This window comes from Oratosquilla oratoria, unplaced genomic scaffold (assembly GCF_046742065.1).
Source record: "Oratosquilla oratoria isolate Oo_2021 unplaced genomic scaffold, ASM4674206v1 SCAFFOLD45, whole genome shotgun sequence".
NCBI lineage: Eukaryota > Metazoa > Arthropoda > Malacostraca > Stomatopoda > Squillidae > Oratosquilla > Oratosquilla oratoria.
Window position 1 is genome coordinate 2264441 of NW_027467710.1, and position 14667 is coordinate 2279107.

The 14667-nt window shown below is 40.0% G+C and overlaps 1 protein-coding gene across 1 annotated transcript in view; it reads right to left on the reverse strand.

Annotated features, from left to right (window-relative positions):
• The window catches only part of LOC143023144 (neurofibromin-like), a 375045-nt gene that overhangs the window by 266369 nt on the left and 94009 nt on the right, over nt 1-14667 (reverse strand). The window contains exons 11-13 of the mRNA XM_076181656.1: nt 7986-8117; nt 6343-6536; nt 4994-5183 (exon numbers count right to left, since the gene is read on the reverse strand). Coding sequence (XP_076037771.1) covers nt 4994-5183; nt 6343-6536; nt 7986-8117 — 516 coding nt within the window. The remainder of the gene's footprint in view (nt 1-4993; nt 5184-6342; nt 6537-7985; nt 8118-14667) is intronic.

Here is a 14667-nt window from a genome sequence, read left to right on the forward strand (position 1 = left end):
TACTCCCTCATCTTCCCCATCCACCACCCACTCCTTTCCATGCACCACAATATCAGCTATACACAACCATTCTCCACTCATCTGTATCTTCTGTCTTCTCCCTTTCTTCCTCAACAGACATCCTCCTCTCTTCCAATGCCTCTTTTACCCCATCCATCCATCTCATCCTTGGTTGCCCCCTCATGTTCACTCCTTCCACCTTTGTCTTCTACACCTCTTTTACTAATCTTTCTTCACTCATTCTCTCCACATGTCCAAACTATCTCAATATTCTTTCATCAACCCCATCTCCCAACTCCTTTTCTACCCCCACTCTCCTCCTCACTTCTTCATTTCTCTCTCTATACAGCCTAGTAACCCCTATCATACTTCTCAGGCATTTCATCTCAAACACATTCCAACTCCTTTTCTCTTCCTCTCTTATGTTGTATGTTTCTGCCCCATACATGGCTATTGACACAATCACTCCTTCATACAATCTCCTCTTAGCATCCATTCCCTAAAATCTCTTTCTCATTACACTTTTCATTCCCCCAAGACTGCTTCTCTTAATCTACATTCTACCTCCACCTCCACTCCTCCCTTTCCCGTGCCACATTGCAGCATTGAAGTATCTAAAGCTATCCACTTCTTCCCATCTCTCTTCCTTAATACTTCCAATTTGCTCTGCCATTTCCCCTTGTACATCTCATCACATTACTTTTACCCACACTTATCTTCAAATTTCCTCTTTTGCACACAATCCCAAACTGTGTCATTAACTTCTTTAATCCCTCCTCTGATGTTGCCACAGCAAACAACTGGCTTATCTCCCATTTTTTCCCTTTTCTTAAACCATCTATTCTGAGCCCATTACCTTTGCAGCCTCTCATACCACCCCATCCATATATAAATTGAACAGCCATGGTGACATGACACATCCTTGGCAAAGTCCCACCTTTACCTCGAACCACTCACTCTTTCCATTTCTAATTCTAATAGAGGCTCTACTATTAAAACTTTTGACTGCTCTTAACAGCTTTCCCCCTATCCCATATATTTGCAATACCTCCTACAGTGCCTTCCTGGCTACTGACGTAAGCATTTTCCAGATCCATAAAGGGCCCAAAAAAAACTTTCTTACATTTTCCTAGAGTTTTCTCACATATCTGCCTTACCACAAAAATCTGATCCATGCAACTCCTACCTGTCCTAAACCCACACTGTTCCTCACTAATTACTCCCTCTGTTCCTCTCCTAATCCTCTCAATCAAAACCTTCCCATCTACACTCAACAAATAGATCCCTCTCAAACTACTAAACACACACTTGTTCCCTTTTTCCTCATAAAGTGTAACTATACAGGCACTCCTCCAGTCCTCCAGCACTCTACCCCCTCTTATACAAACATTAAACAACCTCACCAACCAATCCACAATTTTTTTTTTTGACATTCCACTTGACACCCTTCTGTTCCAGGTGCCTTACCTGCTCTCATCATTTTCATAACTACTTTCACCTCATCTTTTCTTATTTCTCTTCCATTTTCAAACTCACACATACATATACCAAAGGCTTTTTCCCCCTTACACGGGGGGTAGCCAAAAAGAAAAAGGCATAGAAATAACTCCCACCCATTTCATTTCCCATATATTCCACTCCCCTCCACCCTCCTCCTATCTTGGCACCTCCTGGATGACGGGTCATCCCTGCATCCTCTCCACTGCCCTGGGTCAGATGTAGTGTTGCAAGACACAGCACATCCATAGCAAGGCCACTTCATAAATTCTCCATCCCCTCATGCAGGAAAGGAGAAGACGGGGAGAAATCCCTTCAGGTTGCATAAAAAAAATTCTCATACATACTTCCTCATCCCCCATCCCCCACCCACTCCCCCTCATGCATCACAGCCTCATCTAAACACAACCCTTCTCCATTCACCCCTATCTTCTGTCCTCTCCTATCCTTCCTCTGCAGACATTCCTCTCTTTTGTAAACCCCCTTTCACCCCATCCATCCACCTCATCCTAGGACGCCCCCTCATATTCACTCCTTCCACCTTCACCTTCCACACTTCATTTACTAATCTTTCTTCACTTTCTTTCAATGTGTCCAAACCATCCTAATACTCTTTCATCAACCCTATCTCCCAGCTCCCTTTCCACCCCTGTTCTCCTCCTCACCTCATTTCTCACTCTATCTAGCCTAGTAACCCCCATCATACTTCTCAGACATTTCATCTCAAACACAAACTCCTTCTCTCTTCCCCTCCTATGTTCCATGTTTCTGCCCTGTACATTGCTGTTGGCACAATCACTCCTTCATATAACCTCCTCTTAGCATCCATTCCCAGATGTCTATTTCTCATTACACTTTTTAATCCACCAAGGCATTTACTCGCTTCTCTCAATCTACATTCTACCTCCACCACCCACTCCTCCCTTTCCTGTCACATTCGCACCCAAGTATCTGAAACTATCCACTTCCTTCAGTTTCTCACCCTTAATGCTCACTTCCAGCCTACTGTCACTCTCTCCCCTTGTACATCTCATCACCGTACTTTTGCCCACATTTATCTTCAGCTTCCTTCTTTCACACACCTTCTCAAACTCTGTCACTAACTTCCTTCTTTCAAACACCTTCTCAAACTGTCACTAACTTCCTCAATCCCTCCTATGATCCTGCCACAAGCGCAGTGTCATCAGCAAACAACAGCTGGTTCACCTCCCACTTTTCTCCAAATTCTTTAATCATCTCCAACCCCTGACCCACTACCCTTGCATTCACCTCTCGCACCACCCCATCCTTGTAAAGATTGAACAGCCAGGGCGACATAACACACCCCTGACGAAGTCCCACCTTTACCTCAAACCATTCACTCTCTCCATTTCTAATCCTAACGCAAGTTCTACTACTCTCATAAAAATTCTTGACTGCTCTTAACAGCTTTCCTCCTATCCCATATATCTGCAGTACCTCCCACAGTGCCTTCCTGTCTACCCTGTCGTAAGCCTTTTCCAGATCCATAAAAGCCAAAAAAGAAAAACATCCTTACCTTTTCCTATAGCTTTCTCACATATCTGTCTTACCACAAAAATCTGATCTACACATCCCCTACCTGTCCAAAATCCACACTGTTCCTCACCAATTACTCCCTCTGTTCCTCTCCTAATCCTCTCAATCAAGACCCTCCAATAAGCCTTCCCAACTACACTCAACAAGCTGATCCCTCTGTAACTACTACACTCACACTTGTCCCCCTTTCCTTTGTAAAGCAGAACTATACAGGCACTCCTCCAGTCCTCTGGCACTCTACCCTCTCTTAAACAAACATTAAATAACCTCACCAGCCAGTCCACCATAACTGTACCTCCTTTGCTTCTTTATCCCACCACTCACTACCCTTCCTTCTATTTCCTCCCGCCCTCCTTGTTCCACACACCATCTTTGCACACCTTATGACTCCCTCCTTGAACCATCCCCATTCCTCCTCCACTCCTAGTTCTACTCTATCCTTTACTCTCTCCCACTCCTCTCTCAGCTTCTTCTTATACACTCATTCTCCTTTTTTTCCTCATTTAAGCAGTTCACTCTAAGTACCTCCCTACCTTCTGCCCTTTTCCTCTTTCTCCACCTATTCTCCACTCTCAACTTACCTTCCACCAGGAAATGATCTGATATTCCCCCACTCTCTCCCCTTAGAACATGTACATCCTTAACTCTTCCTACCATACTCCTGGTCACCATTATATAGTCCATTAATGCTCTATCTGCCACCCTTCCATCCACCACCCTATCCCATGTGTACTTATGCTTGACTTTCTTCTTAAACACTGTATTTGCTATCATCAACTCTCTTTCAAGACACATTTCCACCATCAATTCTCCACTATGATTTTTACCTGGAACTCCATACTTTCCAATCACTCTGTCAATTGGTTAATTTCCTACCCTAGCATTTAGGTCTCCCAATACAACTACATTGACATTTCTCCCTGATCCCTCTATTCACTCATTTATATCTACCCAAAAAGCCTCCCTTTCCTCTACACTCTTCTCACTACCAGGCCCGTACGCGCTTACAAGAACCCACATCTCCTTTCCCAGCTTCACCTTCATCCACATCAACCTTGATGACACCTCCTTCCACTCCACTACCCACTTACTTATCTCTTCACTTACTAGTATAGCCACCCCTTCTCTCCCTCCTCCCCTCTTCACTCCTGAGTACCTCCCAGCTACACTCCCAAACTCACAGTTGCCCTTTCCTTTCATTTTAGTTTCACTCAAATCCAGTACATCTATCTTTCTTCTCACAAACATATTGCCTATCTCTTCCCTTTTACTCTCATCTGTATCACATCCACGCACATTAAAAGACCCAAACCTTAGGGTACTGGTTGGAAAGCTCCCAGACCCTCTTATGCCTTTACTTTTTTTGGGGGGGAATGTCCCCTTTTGGGGCTACAGGTAGTAGGACTCCTAATCCCATCCCCCGTCCCTTTTTTGTCGCCTTTTACGACTCAAGTGGAAATACTTGGTGGCAGTATTCTTTTGCCCCCACCACAGGGTAGGTAGGCGAAAAAAGGAAATGAACATTCAGAGAAATGGTACAGGACAGTAACAAGGGGTTAGGGGACAGCATAATGGAGGGACAGTCGTAGTATAAAAGTGTCATAATTTCTCTATGTACAGAGTTTTCCTCTATCACAGACAAAATGTGTAGCTCTGGTCCATATAGACCCTAAAGTATCAACTGCATGCTACTTTGCCACAATAACATGCAGCCAATACCCCAAACTCATAAAAAAAATGTAATACAGAGAAGTTGTTCTGAACTCTAACATAACTGACTTTATAAGGACTGCAAAACACTGTTGCATACATTTTAGACAAACAACCAGTGTATTTCTTATTTCATCGAAATTCCTTCTACACATCCTAATTATGAATCACTTTAAAAATATCTTATTGCATATGGTAAAAAATCACCCTGAAACTAAATGTATCTTACCTCAAGTTTGATATGTGCCTGTTTGCAGATTGCAATGTGTGCTCCAATGTTACAATTGGCATAATCCTTATGGCGCCTAAGGAAGGCATTGCGGCATACCAAAATATCTCTAAGCCATTTGAGAATTTCTGTGTAATTAATGATTTGGTGCTGAATCAATTTCTGGGATATTGAAAATAGCACTTGGGAGCTGGAAAAAAATGCATAAAAAGATGTAATACTCCATTATGTATCAATGACATGAAAAATATGATGCTAAGGTTGCATGGCATTATTGTATCCATGTTACTCAATGGAACATAGACTTCAAATATATGGGAACTTGCAAGGAAGAATCTAAATATTCTTGAGACAAAGTGTTTGAGAAATATGATAAAAGCTGTTATAAGTATGGCATGAGAATTATGGCAATGTGGCATAGAACATGGTTAGAAAGTTGTCAGATGGAGTAACTCAAATAATGTTGAGGTGGGCTGGGTATAGGAAAAGAATGAACGAGGAAATGTGAACTTAAAGTGTGTAGAAAACGGAAGTAGGTGGGGTGAGTTAGAGAGGAAGACCAAAATTGGGGTAGATGAAAGGATGAAGGGTGTTTTAGATGCATATAGAATGTCAAGTAGGGAAATCTGTGTGCAAAAGGTAGGAGTGAATCAAGGGAGACTATGAATGGATGAAAGGATGATGTGGCCCAAAAAAAAATTCTTCTCATGTATCTACTCTATCTATACGCCAAGGGCTTTTTCCTCCTTCCCAGGGAGGTAGATAAAGTCAAAAGGAACATTCTCACTTCCACCCATTCCACTACCATCCACTACCCTTTTCTCCCTCTCATCTTAGCTCCTCATGGATGACAAGTAATCCCTGTATCCTGCCTACTGTGGGATACAGGAATTTTGTGAATAAATTAGGTGTACATTCTGACCACCACCCCTCCATCCAATCAATTTATTACCTTGGTCTCTCTTGGAGGAGATCCATGGCTACCTTATGACTGAAAACAACCCTTGGACTGACCCAAAAATCTCTCAAAGAAAGGATACTGTGTTGTTGTTTACAATTTTTCATCATTCACACTTCCTCCTACTTATGTGCTCAGTTACATCCATTACATCCAAATCTTTAGGATCAAAGACATTTTGGTAGCTGGCCAGGTATACATCACACATTCAATTCTTCCCTCCACTTTTATTTTAGTTTTTACTTTATGATAGTGAGAGAAGACATGGATTGTATACTTACTGACCTTAACCCCAGTAAACAAAAAAATTATTTCAATCATAACTACTGCTGTCAAAACATTGGATGGGAAGACAGGGAAGTTGTGAAAAATGTTACTTATATGTCCTCACCTTACATCCCAGAATGTGTTGATTGGGGCTTCTGGATTCCACATTTCAATTTTCTCAGGCTGATGGAGAACAAGGAGCGCTTCCATGGCCTCAGCAGCCACATCAGGCATTGTAGCATTGTGCACCACCAACACCAAGCCATTTATCAGTTCTAAAGTTGAACTCTGGATCTCATGGCCAGCTTTGCCTTGGTTCTGTTGCCAATACAAAACACACAATTTATTTAAATTCAGTACAAATGGACAAAAAATAAAATTACTACAATAACCTTTTAAGCTTGATAAAGAAATATAAATACCATTTGTCTACATACAAAAAGGCTTCTTCACCCTTACAGTGGCCGCGAAAAGTTTGGGCGCAAAATTATAGGCGCCCCAACTTTCCCCTAAACTCAAAACATGCGAAAAATACAACTTTCCACCCAAACTTTTCGCTATTTTTCAATGCTAGCGTTTGTACCCATATTTAGCCGTATTTGGCAACTCTGTTTAGGCGCACTCGATGTCACATGGAGTCACTTTCTAAACATCTCTCACGGATAGTCTTTTTTTTGCGGTGGTCTCTGTTTTTGTGCCTTGATATCTCCGTAATGGGAAGTGGTAAAGAGCTGGAAAGAGACACAGTTGTTACAATCATAACCCTCTATAAGGAGGGTTATAAGTGTAAAGATATTGCTACTCGTGTGGGAATTGGAGTGCGTCAAGTGCAAAAGTGGACCAAGAAATTTCGAGACGAAGGAAGTGACATCATTCCTACTCCAAAGCATCGCTCTGGTCGGCCAAGGAAGATATCAAATCGTACTTCTACGGTTCTAACTGCCTCCTACGGTTATTAGGAGGCAGTTAGAACCGTAGAAGTACGATTTGATATCTTCCTTGGCCGACCAGAGCGATGCTTTGGAGTACGAATGATGTCACTTCCTTCGTCTCGAAATTTCTTGGTCCACTTTTGCACTTGACGCACTCCAATTCCCACACGAGTAGCAATATCTTTAAACTTATAACCCTCCTTATAGAGGGTTATGATTGTAACAACTGTGTCTCTTTCCAGCTCTTTACCACTTCCCATTATGGAGATATCAAGGCACAAAAACAGAGACCACCGCAAAAAAAAAGACTACTCTCCGTGAGAGATGTTTAGAAACTGACTCCATGTGACATCAAGTGCGCCTAAACAGAGTTGCCAAATAGTGTGTATTGTCTCGGCTAAATACGGGTACAAACGCTAGCATTGAAAAATAGCGAAAAGTTTGGCTAGAAAGTTGTATTTTTCGCATGTTTTGAGTTTAGGGGAAAGTTGGGGCGCCTATAATTTTGCGCCCAAGCTTTTCGCGGCTACTGTATATATGAGGTAGCTAGCCATGGCATGCACCCACCCACTCATCCCACTCCCACCCACTGTTTCCCTTCTACCTTAACTCCTTGTGGATAAAGGCCCATGGATATAGAAATGGATATATAATACAAAACACTAAATTTCTATAAATTCATCTTTTCAATCACTATGTATTGATAACCAGAAACAGGCAACAATTAGTTCATATTAAAACTGACTGGAAGGCAGGTTTGATATCTATGCTATATGCTGATACAAACACAAGGAAGAGAACAGACTGAATAATCAAACCATGAAAGAATACTTACATTGAGCATGAGCATAGGGTCAGCATGAATAAGGCGGACCATCCAGAGCAGTAAGTTGCGATATGATGGGGCTTCTTCTGAGGATTTCTCTTTAAATTTCAAGGTTGTCACCTTTTCTTTCAGGATGAAGCCCTGCAAGTACAGAACACAGATTATTAAAGTCTTACATTGTGTGCAACAAAAACATGTACGGTCAAACAAAAAGTTAAGTATACTTTTAATTTAACATAAAAAAGCTTGCAATATGGAGAACAAAACTATATCATCATATAGTGTTCTATAATAATAGTTTATATACAACATAAGAAGGCTCTCTTCTTTCCCTTCAGTAGACTCCAGATGATTCAAAAGAGTTGGTCATGACATTGATTAGATCCAAATATCACAGTAAAAATACATTGTCTACATCCATGTATGTGGGGTAATGTGGACAAGAACTTAAGCATTTCTTAAGTGTAATACAAGAATCTATGATGCGGATATGGTTTATATATTGTGGTACAAGATTTTTCAGACTATATATATATATATATATATATATATATATATACCAAAAGGCTTCTTCTCCCTTACAAGGAAGGTAGCCAGGAAAGGCATGCATCCATCCTCCACCCATCCCACACCACCATTTATTTCTTGACTCCTTGTGGATTTTGGGCAACTCCTGTCCCCTCCCCACAGCTCAAGTCAGAAGCAATGCAACAAGACACCATTTTCATTCTGGTCGCACACTTAACATAAAAGAATGTCCTGTTGATTGACAAAAGGTAGAATATTCTGTAAATTAACCTATTCAAGCTCATTGTCCTCTTTTGAGATTTTGTTCTGCACAATGCCAGCCAATTTCATTCTATTTTGAGGAAAATGCTAATGGGTTGAAAATAAAGTAGACCGAAACTTGATGGTCTCTTCTGTGATATTGTTTTGGATAGCAGAAATGAGGTTAAAAGGCCAATGGAATCTATACCTTTGTTACCAAGATCTACATGTGCCCTTTCACCATGATTGTTAGAAACTCGTATTCTTTGTATCAACCCATCAATAATAATAACTTTTGCTCTGAGTTTCAATGACACTGTATTCTGACCACCACCCAGTACTGAAACAATGCCCATACAGAATCAGCCTGGCCAAACTTACTGCCCCAGGTGCATTCACCATACAGATGATGGTGAACACCTTATCCTTGCCATCACTATCTAGACAGCAACACAACATCACTAACTTAGCCAACATGTGGGCCCTCCTTTCCACTATGTCCAAACTGAAGGAAAGGCTGCTTTTGTTAAGAGTAAAACCAAACTACTCTACTCCCCAAATCAACATAGATTCAAAGATGGCCACACTACCAGTATACTACTAAAAGATCATTCAAGTACTAGAAAATTTAAATAAAACAGCACTTCCAGGTACAACAGGAATGGAGCCAATAGACAAACAAAACCTTTGACACAGTCTTCTACCAATATATCAAATGTTCATTCAAAAGGCTGTTATATGTTTGTGTTGTATAATGCTGGAGTATTTTGTTGCTTCCAGCTCAGTGTTTATGTACTGTAGTGGGATGGGTAGAATTAATCCTTAACCTATGAAGACACCAATGTTGGTGTCACATGGCACAAGTGGGTATACAAGGATGCTGGTGTCAGCATCCTGATATTAATTTTGTAGTTGAGTGACCCCCATATTTTGTGAACAGGCTTGATTGCATTTTCTGTGATTATCAACATTAAGGGTGAAAGAACAAGTATTACAGCTGTAACTTTATATCTTATATTGTGCATATTGTAACGCATTATCGAATCATCATACATAAGGCAGCCTAACACTGCACGTGAGAATTTGACTCATATTGAAGAGGTTAAGGGCTCTTATATAGAACTGTGTGCCTATCATTTACATGTGCTGTTTTATTGGAAGGATTTTAGTTCTTAAGTGTAGATGTTCTAAAAGGATGGTGTAGGTACATCCTCTTATCATTGGACTGTTGGAACAGGTACCAAATACTGCTGGGAATAAGTGAGAAGTGTGTGACTCAAACCCACAACTAGGAAGATGCAACCAGCACAATTCCAAATTTGCCACCAGCACACAATCCCAAGATAAAGCAAATAACTTTCATCACAAATTCTTATATGTCACCCACCACATTAATCCCCTGGGGCTACACCCCTCAATTCCCAACACACTAAATACCAGCAAGTACCCCATGAGTCAACCTTAACTTAACCAGGCAACTTTTCATAATATAACAAGGTACTCACTCTCACTCTAAACACAAATATTGAAAACCAAACATATACATGCAATTGGTGGTAGCAGATGACTCTATATTGTAAGAAATACCATGTGAGGATAGAGAAAATGTTCGGAAGTGGCCATCATCAAGGAATCCCACACAATCAAACAAAATAAAGGCATGATTAACATCTCACCCAACCTGATCCTTTTGCTTCCAATTGAAAACAAAATCTTAGAAAGCTATCCATATTTGCCCATCCTACACTCATTTGTCTCCCTTTTAAAAATCTCTTAACTCTTGTAGATAAAGGGCAATTCCTGTCCCCTGCCCATTGACTGGGCCAGAAGCAATGCAGCAAGACAGAGTACCAGAGTAGGGCAATTTTACTACCACTGCTTCATCTTCACAGTGACCCTCCCTCGTTGTCCCATCACAAGTAAATAGAGAAGACAAGAAAAATCTATTTAACCCATGTCAGTTTATCATCCATTCACAATCATTTTCCACTTACACCTATCTGTTGCCCTCTCCCATCCCTTCTCAATAGTTATTCCCCTTTTACCCAAGGCCTCCTTCACCCCATCTAACAATCTCAGTCCTACCACATCTACCTTCCACACTTTTTCCTATGTCATTCTTCACTCATTCTTTCCATAGGCCCAAGCCATACCCTTATTCTTTGATGAACCCTATCTCCCAGCTCCCCTTCCACCCTCACTTTCTGCACCACCTCATTTCTCAATCTATCCATCATTTGTAACAACCTGACAGCAAAACTTAAGAAGAAAATATACAAGCATACATCACAAGCACTGACTTCAGGAAACAAACTCTAATAGCCATTTCTAAATCTTTAAGCAATTCATTAGAATGACCCTCAACTAAACCTCCACAGTATGGTTCCCAACAATTACTAAGATGAAAAGCAACTTACAAACTACAGAAAGGAGCATTGAGAGTAATAACAGGAGGCACCAAATCTACTCCAATTGGATACCTGTATAAAGAAACCAAAATCCTCCAAATATAACATGAAAATCACTGGAACATAGTTCTGCATCAGAAAACTAACCACCATGCATGAATCTGAGTCTAGGTATGTTAGAAAATTATATAATAGGAGATGGGCCCAACAAGGGTTGCTCCTTTCCTGTATACTACAATTAGGTAAATACACACCCTTCACACCAACAGAATGCTACAAAAAATCAACACCAGCATCATTTTACTTAAACATGTATAAAAACCTACTGCCTGTGCCACACAAAACACAAATACACTTTGATCACTAAATAAGCCTTTGAAGTCAGACCACCAAACTCAACACTTCACCAATATCCCCCAAATATAAGCCCAACAGAAAAATACCCTCCCACATCTGGTAAAAGCCACATTGGTATGCTTGTGATCAGGACAAATTTCAGCACTGAAAAAGTACCAGCACATAATAAGCCCGACCCCAGATTCAAACTTCCCTAGATGCAACCACCTCACCGGGGACACTAAACACTTCATAGTACAATGCCCCACATTAACAATCCCTTAACCCATTAAACTCCAATGACAATATTCTTGTCATTTGGTCAAATAAAACAAAATCGTAAAACACCAAAATGTTTGATCAAACAGCACCAGAAAAATATGACGTCAGTCCTCCTCGCGAGCGAGCGAAGCGAGGAGGACTGACGTCATATTTTTCTGGTGCTGTTTGATCAAACATTTTGGTGTTTTACGATTTTGTTTTATTTGACCAAATGACAAGAATATTGTCATCGGAGTTGAATGGGTTAACAACAACATATCTTCCTAGAGTGACTTGTGGACCTGCCCAGAGGCTGTTGCCAGTTACCTGAAAGCCATAGGTCTCCTGCAAAAGAGAACAGTGGCATTGGATTGATGATCATAATCCCCACCAAACTTCTCAAACACATTCAACCTCGTCAATTTTCAATGATGCATGAAAAGACAAGGCAAGTGAAAGGAGAAAATGTGTTATTTACCTAGTTGTATTTTACAGGATAAGAGCTATGCTCGTAGTGACCTGTTTTTGTATCTCTCCACATCCAGTTTATTCTTAAAATCTGGTATAGTTTTGGCACTCACTGTTTCACCATTTAGCTTGTTCCAGACATCAATCACTCTATGTGGGAAGCTATGCTTTTCTAAATCTCTTCTGTAACTGTCCTTCTTTTCTTGTTTCTCTTCTGTCCAATTTTAATAAGTCATCTCTATCAAGAACTTCCATCCCTTTCATAATTCTGTAAATGGTCAACAAATCACCTCTTTCTCTTCTCTGTTCCAGTGTTGATAGATGTAATTTCTCCAATCTTTGTTCATATGTCAAATTTGATGGTGTAGGTGCTACTTTTGTCACTGCTCTTTGAATTCTTTCTAATTTTATGTTTGTTTTGTGCTAGGTGCCCATAGTGTTGCAGCATGCTCTAGTTTAGGTTTTATTAATGCAACCACTATTTTCTTTACCATTTCTTCATCCATGTAGTCAAAGGCTTTCATTGATCTTAATAAGTTAAAAGTCTCTCCAAATAACTTATTGACATGTTTATCAGGTGTCAAGTCACTTGAGATAATCACTCCCAGGTCACTGTGATTTATAGCAGCCCTATTTTCTTTATTCATTAATGTAGTAATAATAAACCTTTAATCACTGTGATTATTTATAGTATTTTTCTTAATAATTATTTGTAAGGGACTTTATCAAAAGCGTGTTTGTGTATTTACCAAGTTGTATCTTACAGGAAGGAGAGCTATGCTTGTGTCCTGTCTTTGTATCTCACGGTGTCTAATTTGTTCTTAAATTTGTGTATAGCTTTTGCACATACAGTACTATTGTTTCATCCAGTTTGTTCAAGACATCCACTACTCGGTGTGGAAAGCCATTTTTTTCAGGTCTTTTCTATAACTGTCCTTTTTGAGTTTCTTTTCATGTCCACTTGTATTTCTCTTATCCCAATTTAGTAAGTCCTCTTTATTAAGGACTTCCATACGTTTCAGGAGTCTGTAGATGGTTAGGTCAAATCTTCTCTTCTTTGTTCCAGAGTAGGTAATTTCAGTTTTGACAATCTCTCCTCATATGACAGTTTTGAAAGTGTTGGGTCCATCTTCATAGTTGCTCTCTGGATTTTTCAATTTTCATTATATTCTTTTTAGTACTGGGTGACCATAGTGTAGCAGCATACTCCAGTCTAGGCCTTATTAACCACTTCATGCTGGGCCAAAATCTCGCGGGCAGCATTAGCTGCCAGACGTACGATGTTGCGTCATAATACTCACATTATAAAAAATAAAGTCACTGCTGTATCGATCATTCTCCCTTTCACCTGTGGATTTTGATAACCATAGAAAATATAATGAAGCCAGTTTACAGTGTATGGGGGTCACGCAGGTACAACTACAATAAATATAATAAAGACGCCGATATGGCAGCCTCACGTACCCACTTGCTCCTCATGACGCCTATGTAGGCATCACCGTATGGAAGGGGTTAATGTGACTACTATTTTTTCACAATTTCTTCATCCAAATAGGTAAAAGCCACATTCATTGACAGCAAGTTGTAGATTCTCCAACAATTTTGTTGATCACTTTATCAGGTAATATGTCATTTGTGATGATTACCCCCAGGTCTTTTTCAGATCCCACTTTCTTTATTTCCTTTGTTCAGATTTTATATTGCCCTGATATTTTTTTTTTTTTACTTTTTTCAAATTCCATTTTGCTACATTTCTTTATATTAAAATCCACTTCCCATTTCTGACTCCATTTCCAAACCTTGTTCAGGTCTCTCTGTAGTGATTCACAATCCGTTTCTGTGTTCACTTTCCTCAGCAATTTTGTGTCATCTGCAAAGAAGCTCATGTAACATTCCACATCTTCATCCATGTCATTCACATAAATAGCAAACATTATTAGAGCCAATACTGATCCCTGTGGAATGCCACTAATCACCTCTTCCCAAGCTGAACTCATTTCTCTGAGCACTACCTTCATTTTCCTTTCACGCAAGAAATCCTCCATCCAGTTTAGTTGTGTACCTTGTATTCCTATGTTTTCCTTTTTTTTTTTTTTAAGCAGTACTTTGTGTGTATTTACCTAGTTGTAATATACGGGAGGGGAGCTATGCTCGTGGTGCCCCGTCTTTGTATCTCTCCACATCAAGTTTTATCTTAAAATCTTGTATAGTGTTTGCACATACTGTTTTGTTCTCTAATTTGTTCCATGTATTTATTGCTCTGTGTGGGAAACTGTTCCTTTTTAAGTTTTTTCTATAACTATCTTTTTTAATTTTTTTTTCTGTGTCCTCTCGTGTCTAGTTTCTTAATATTCTTTTTGGTACTGGGTGTCCAAAGTGATGCTGCGTACTCAAGTTTTGGTCTTATTAGTGTAGTTAGTATTTTCTTTATCATTTCTTCATCCATATAA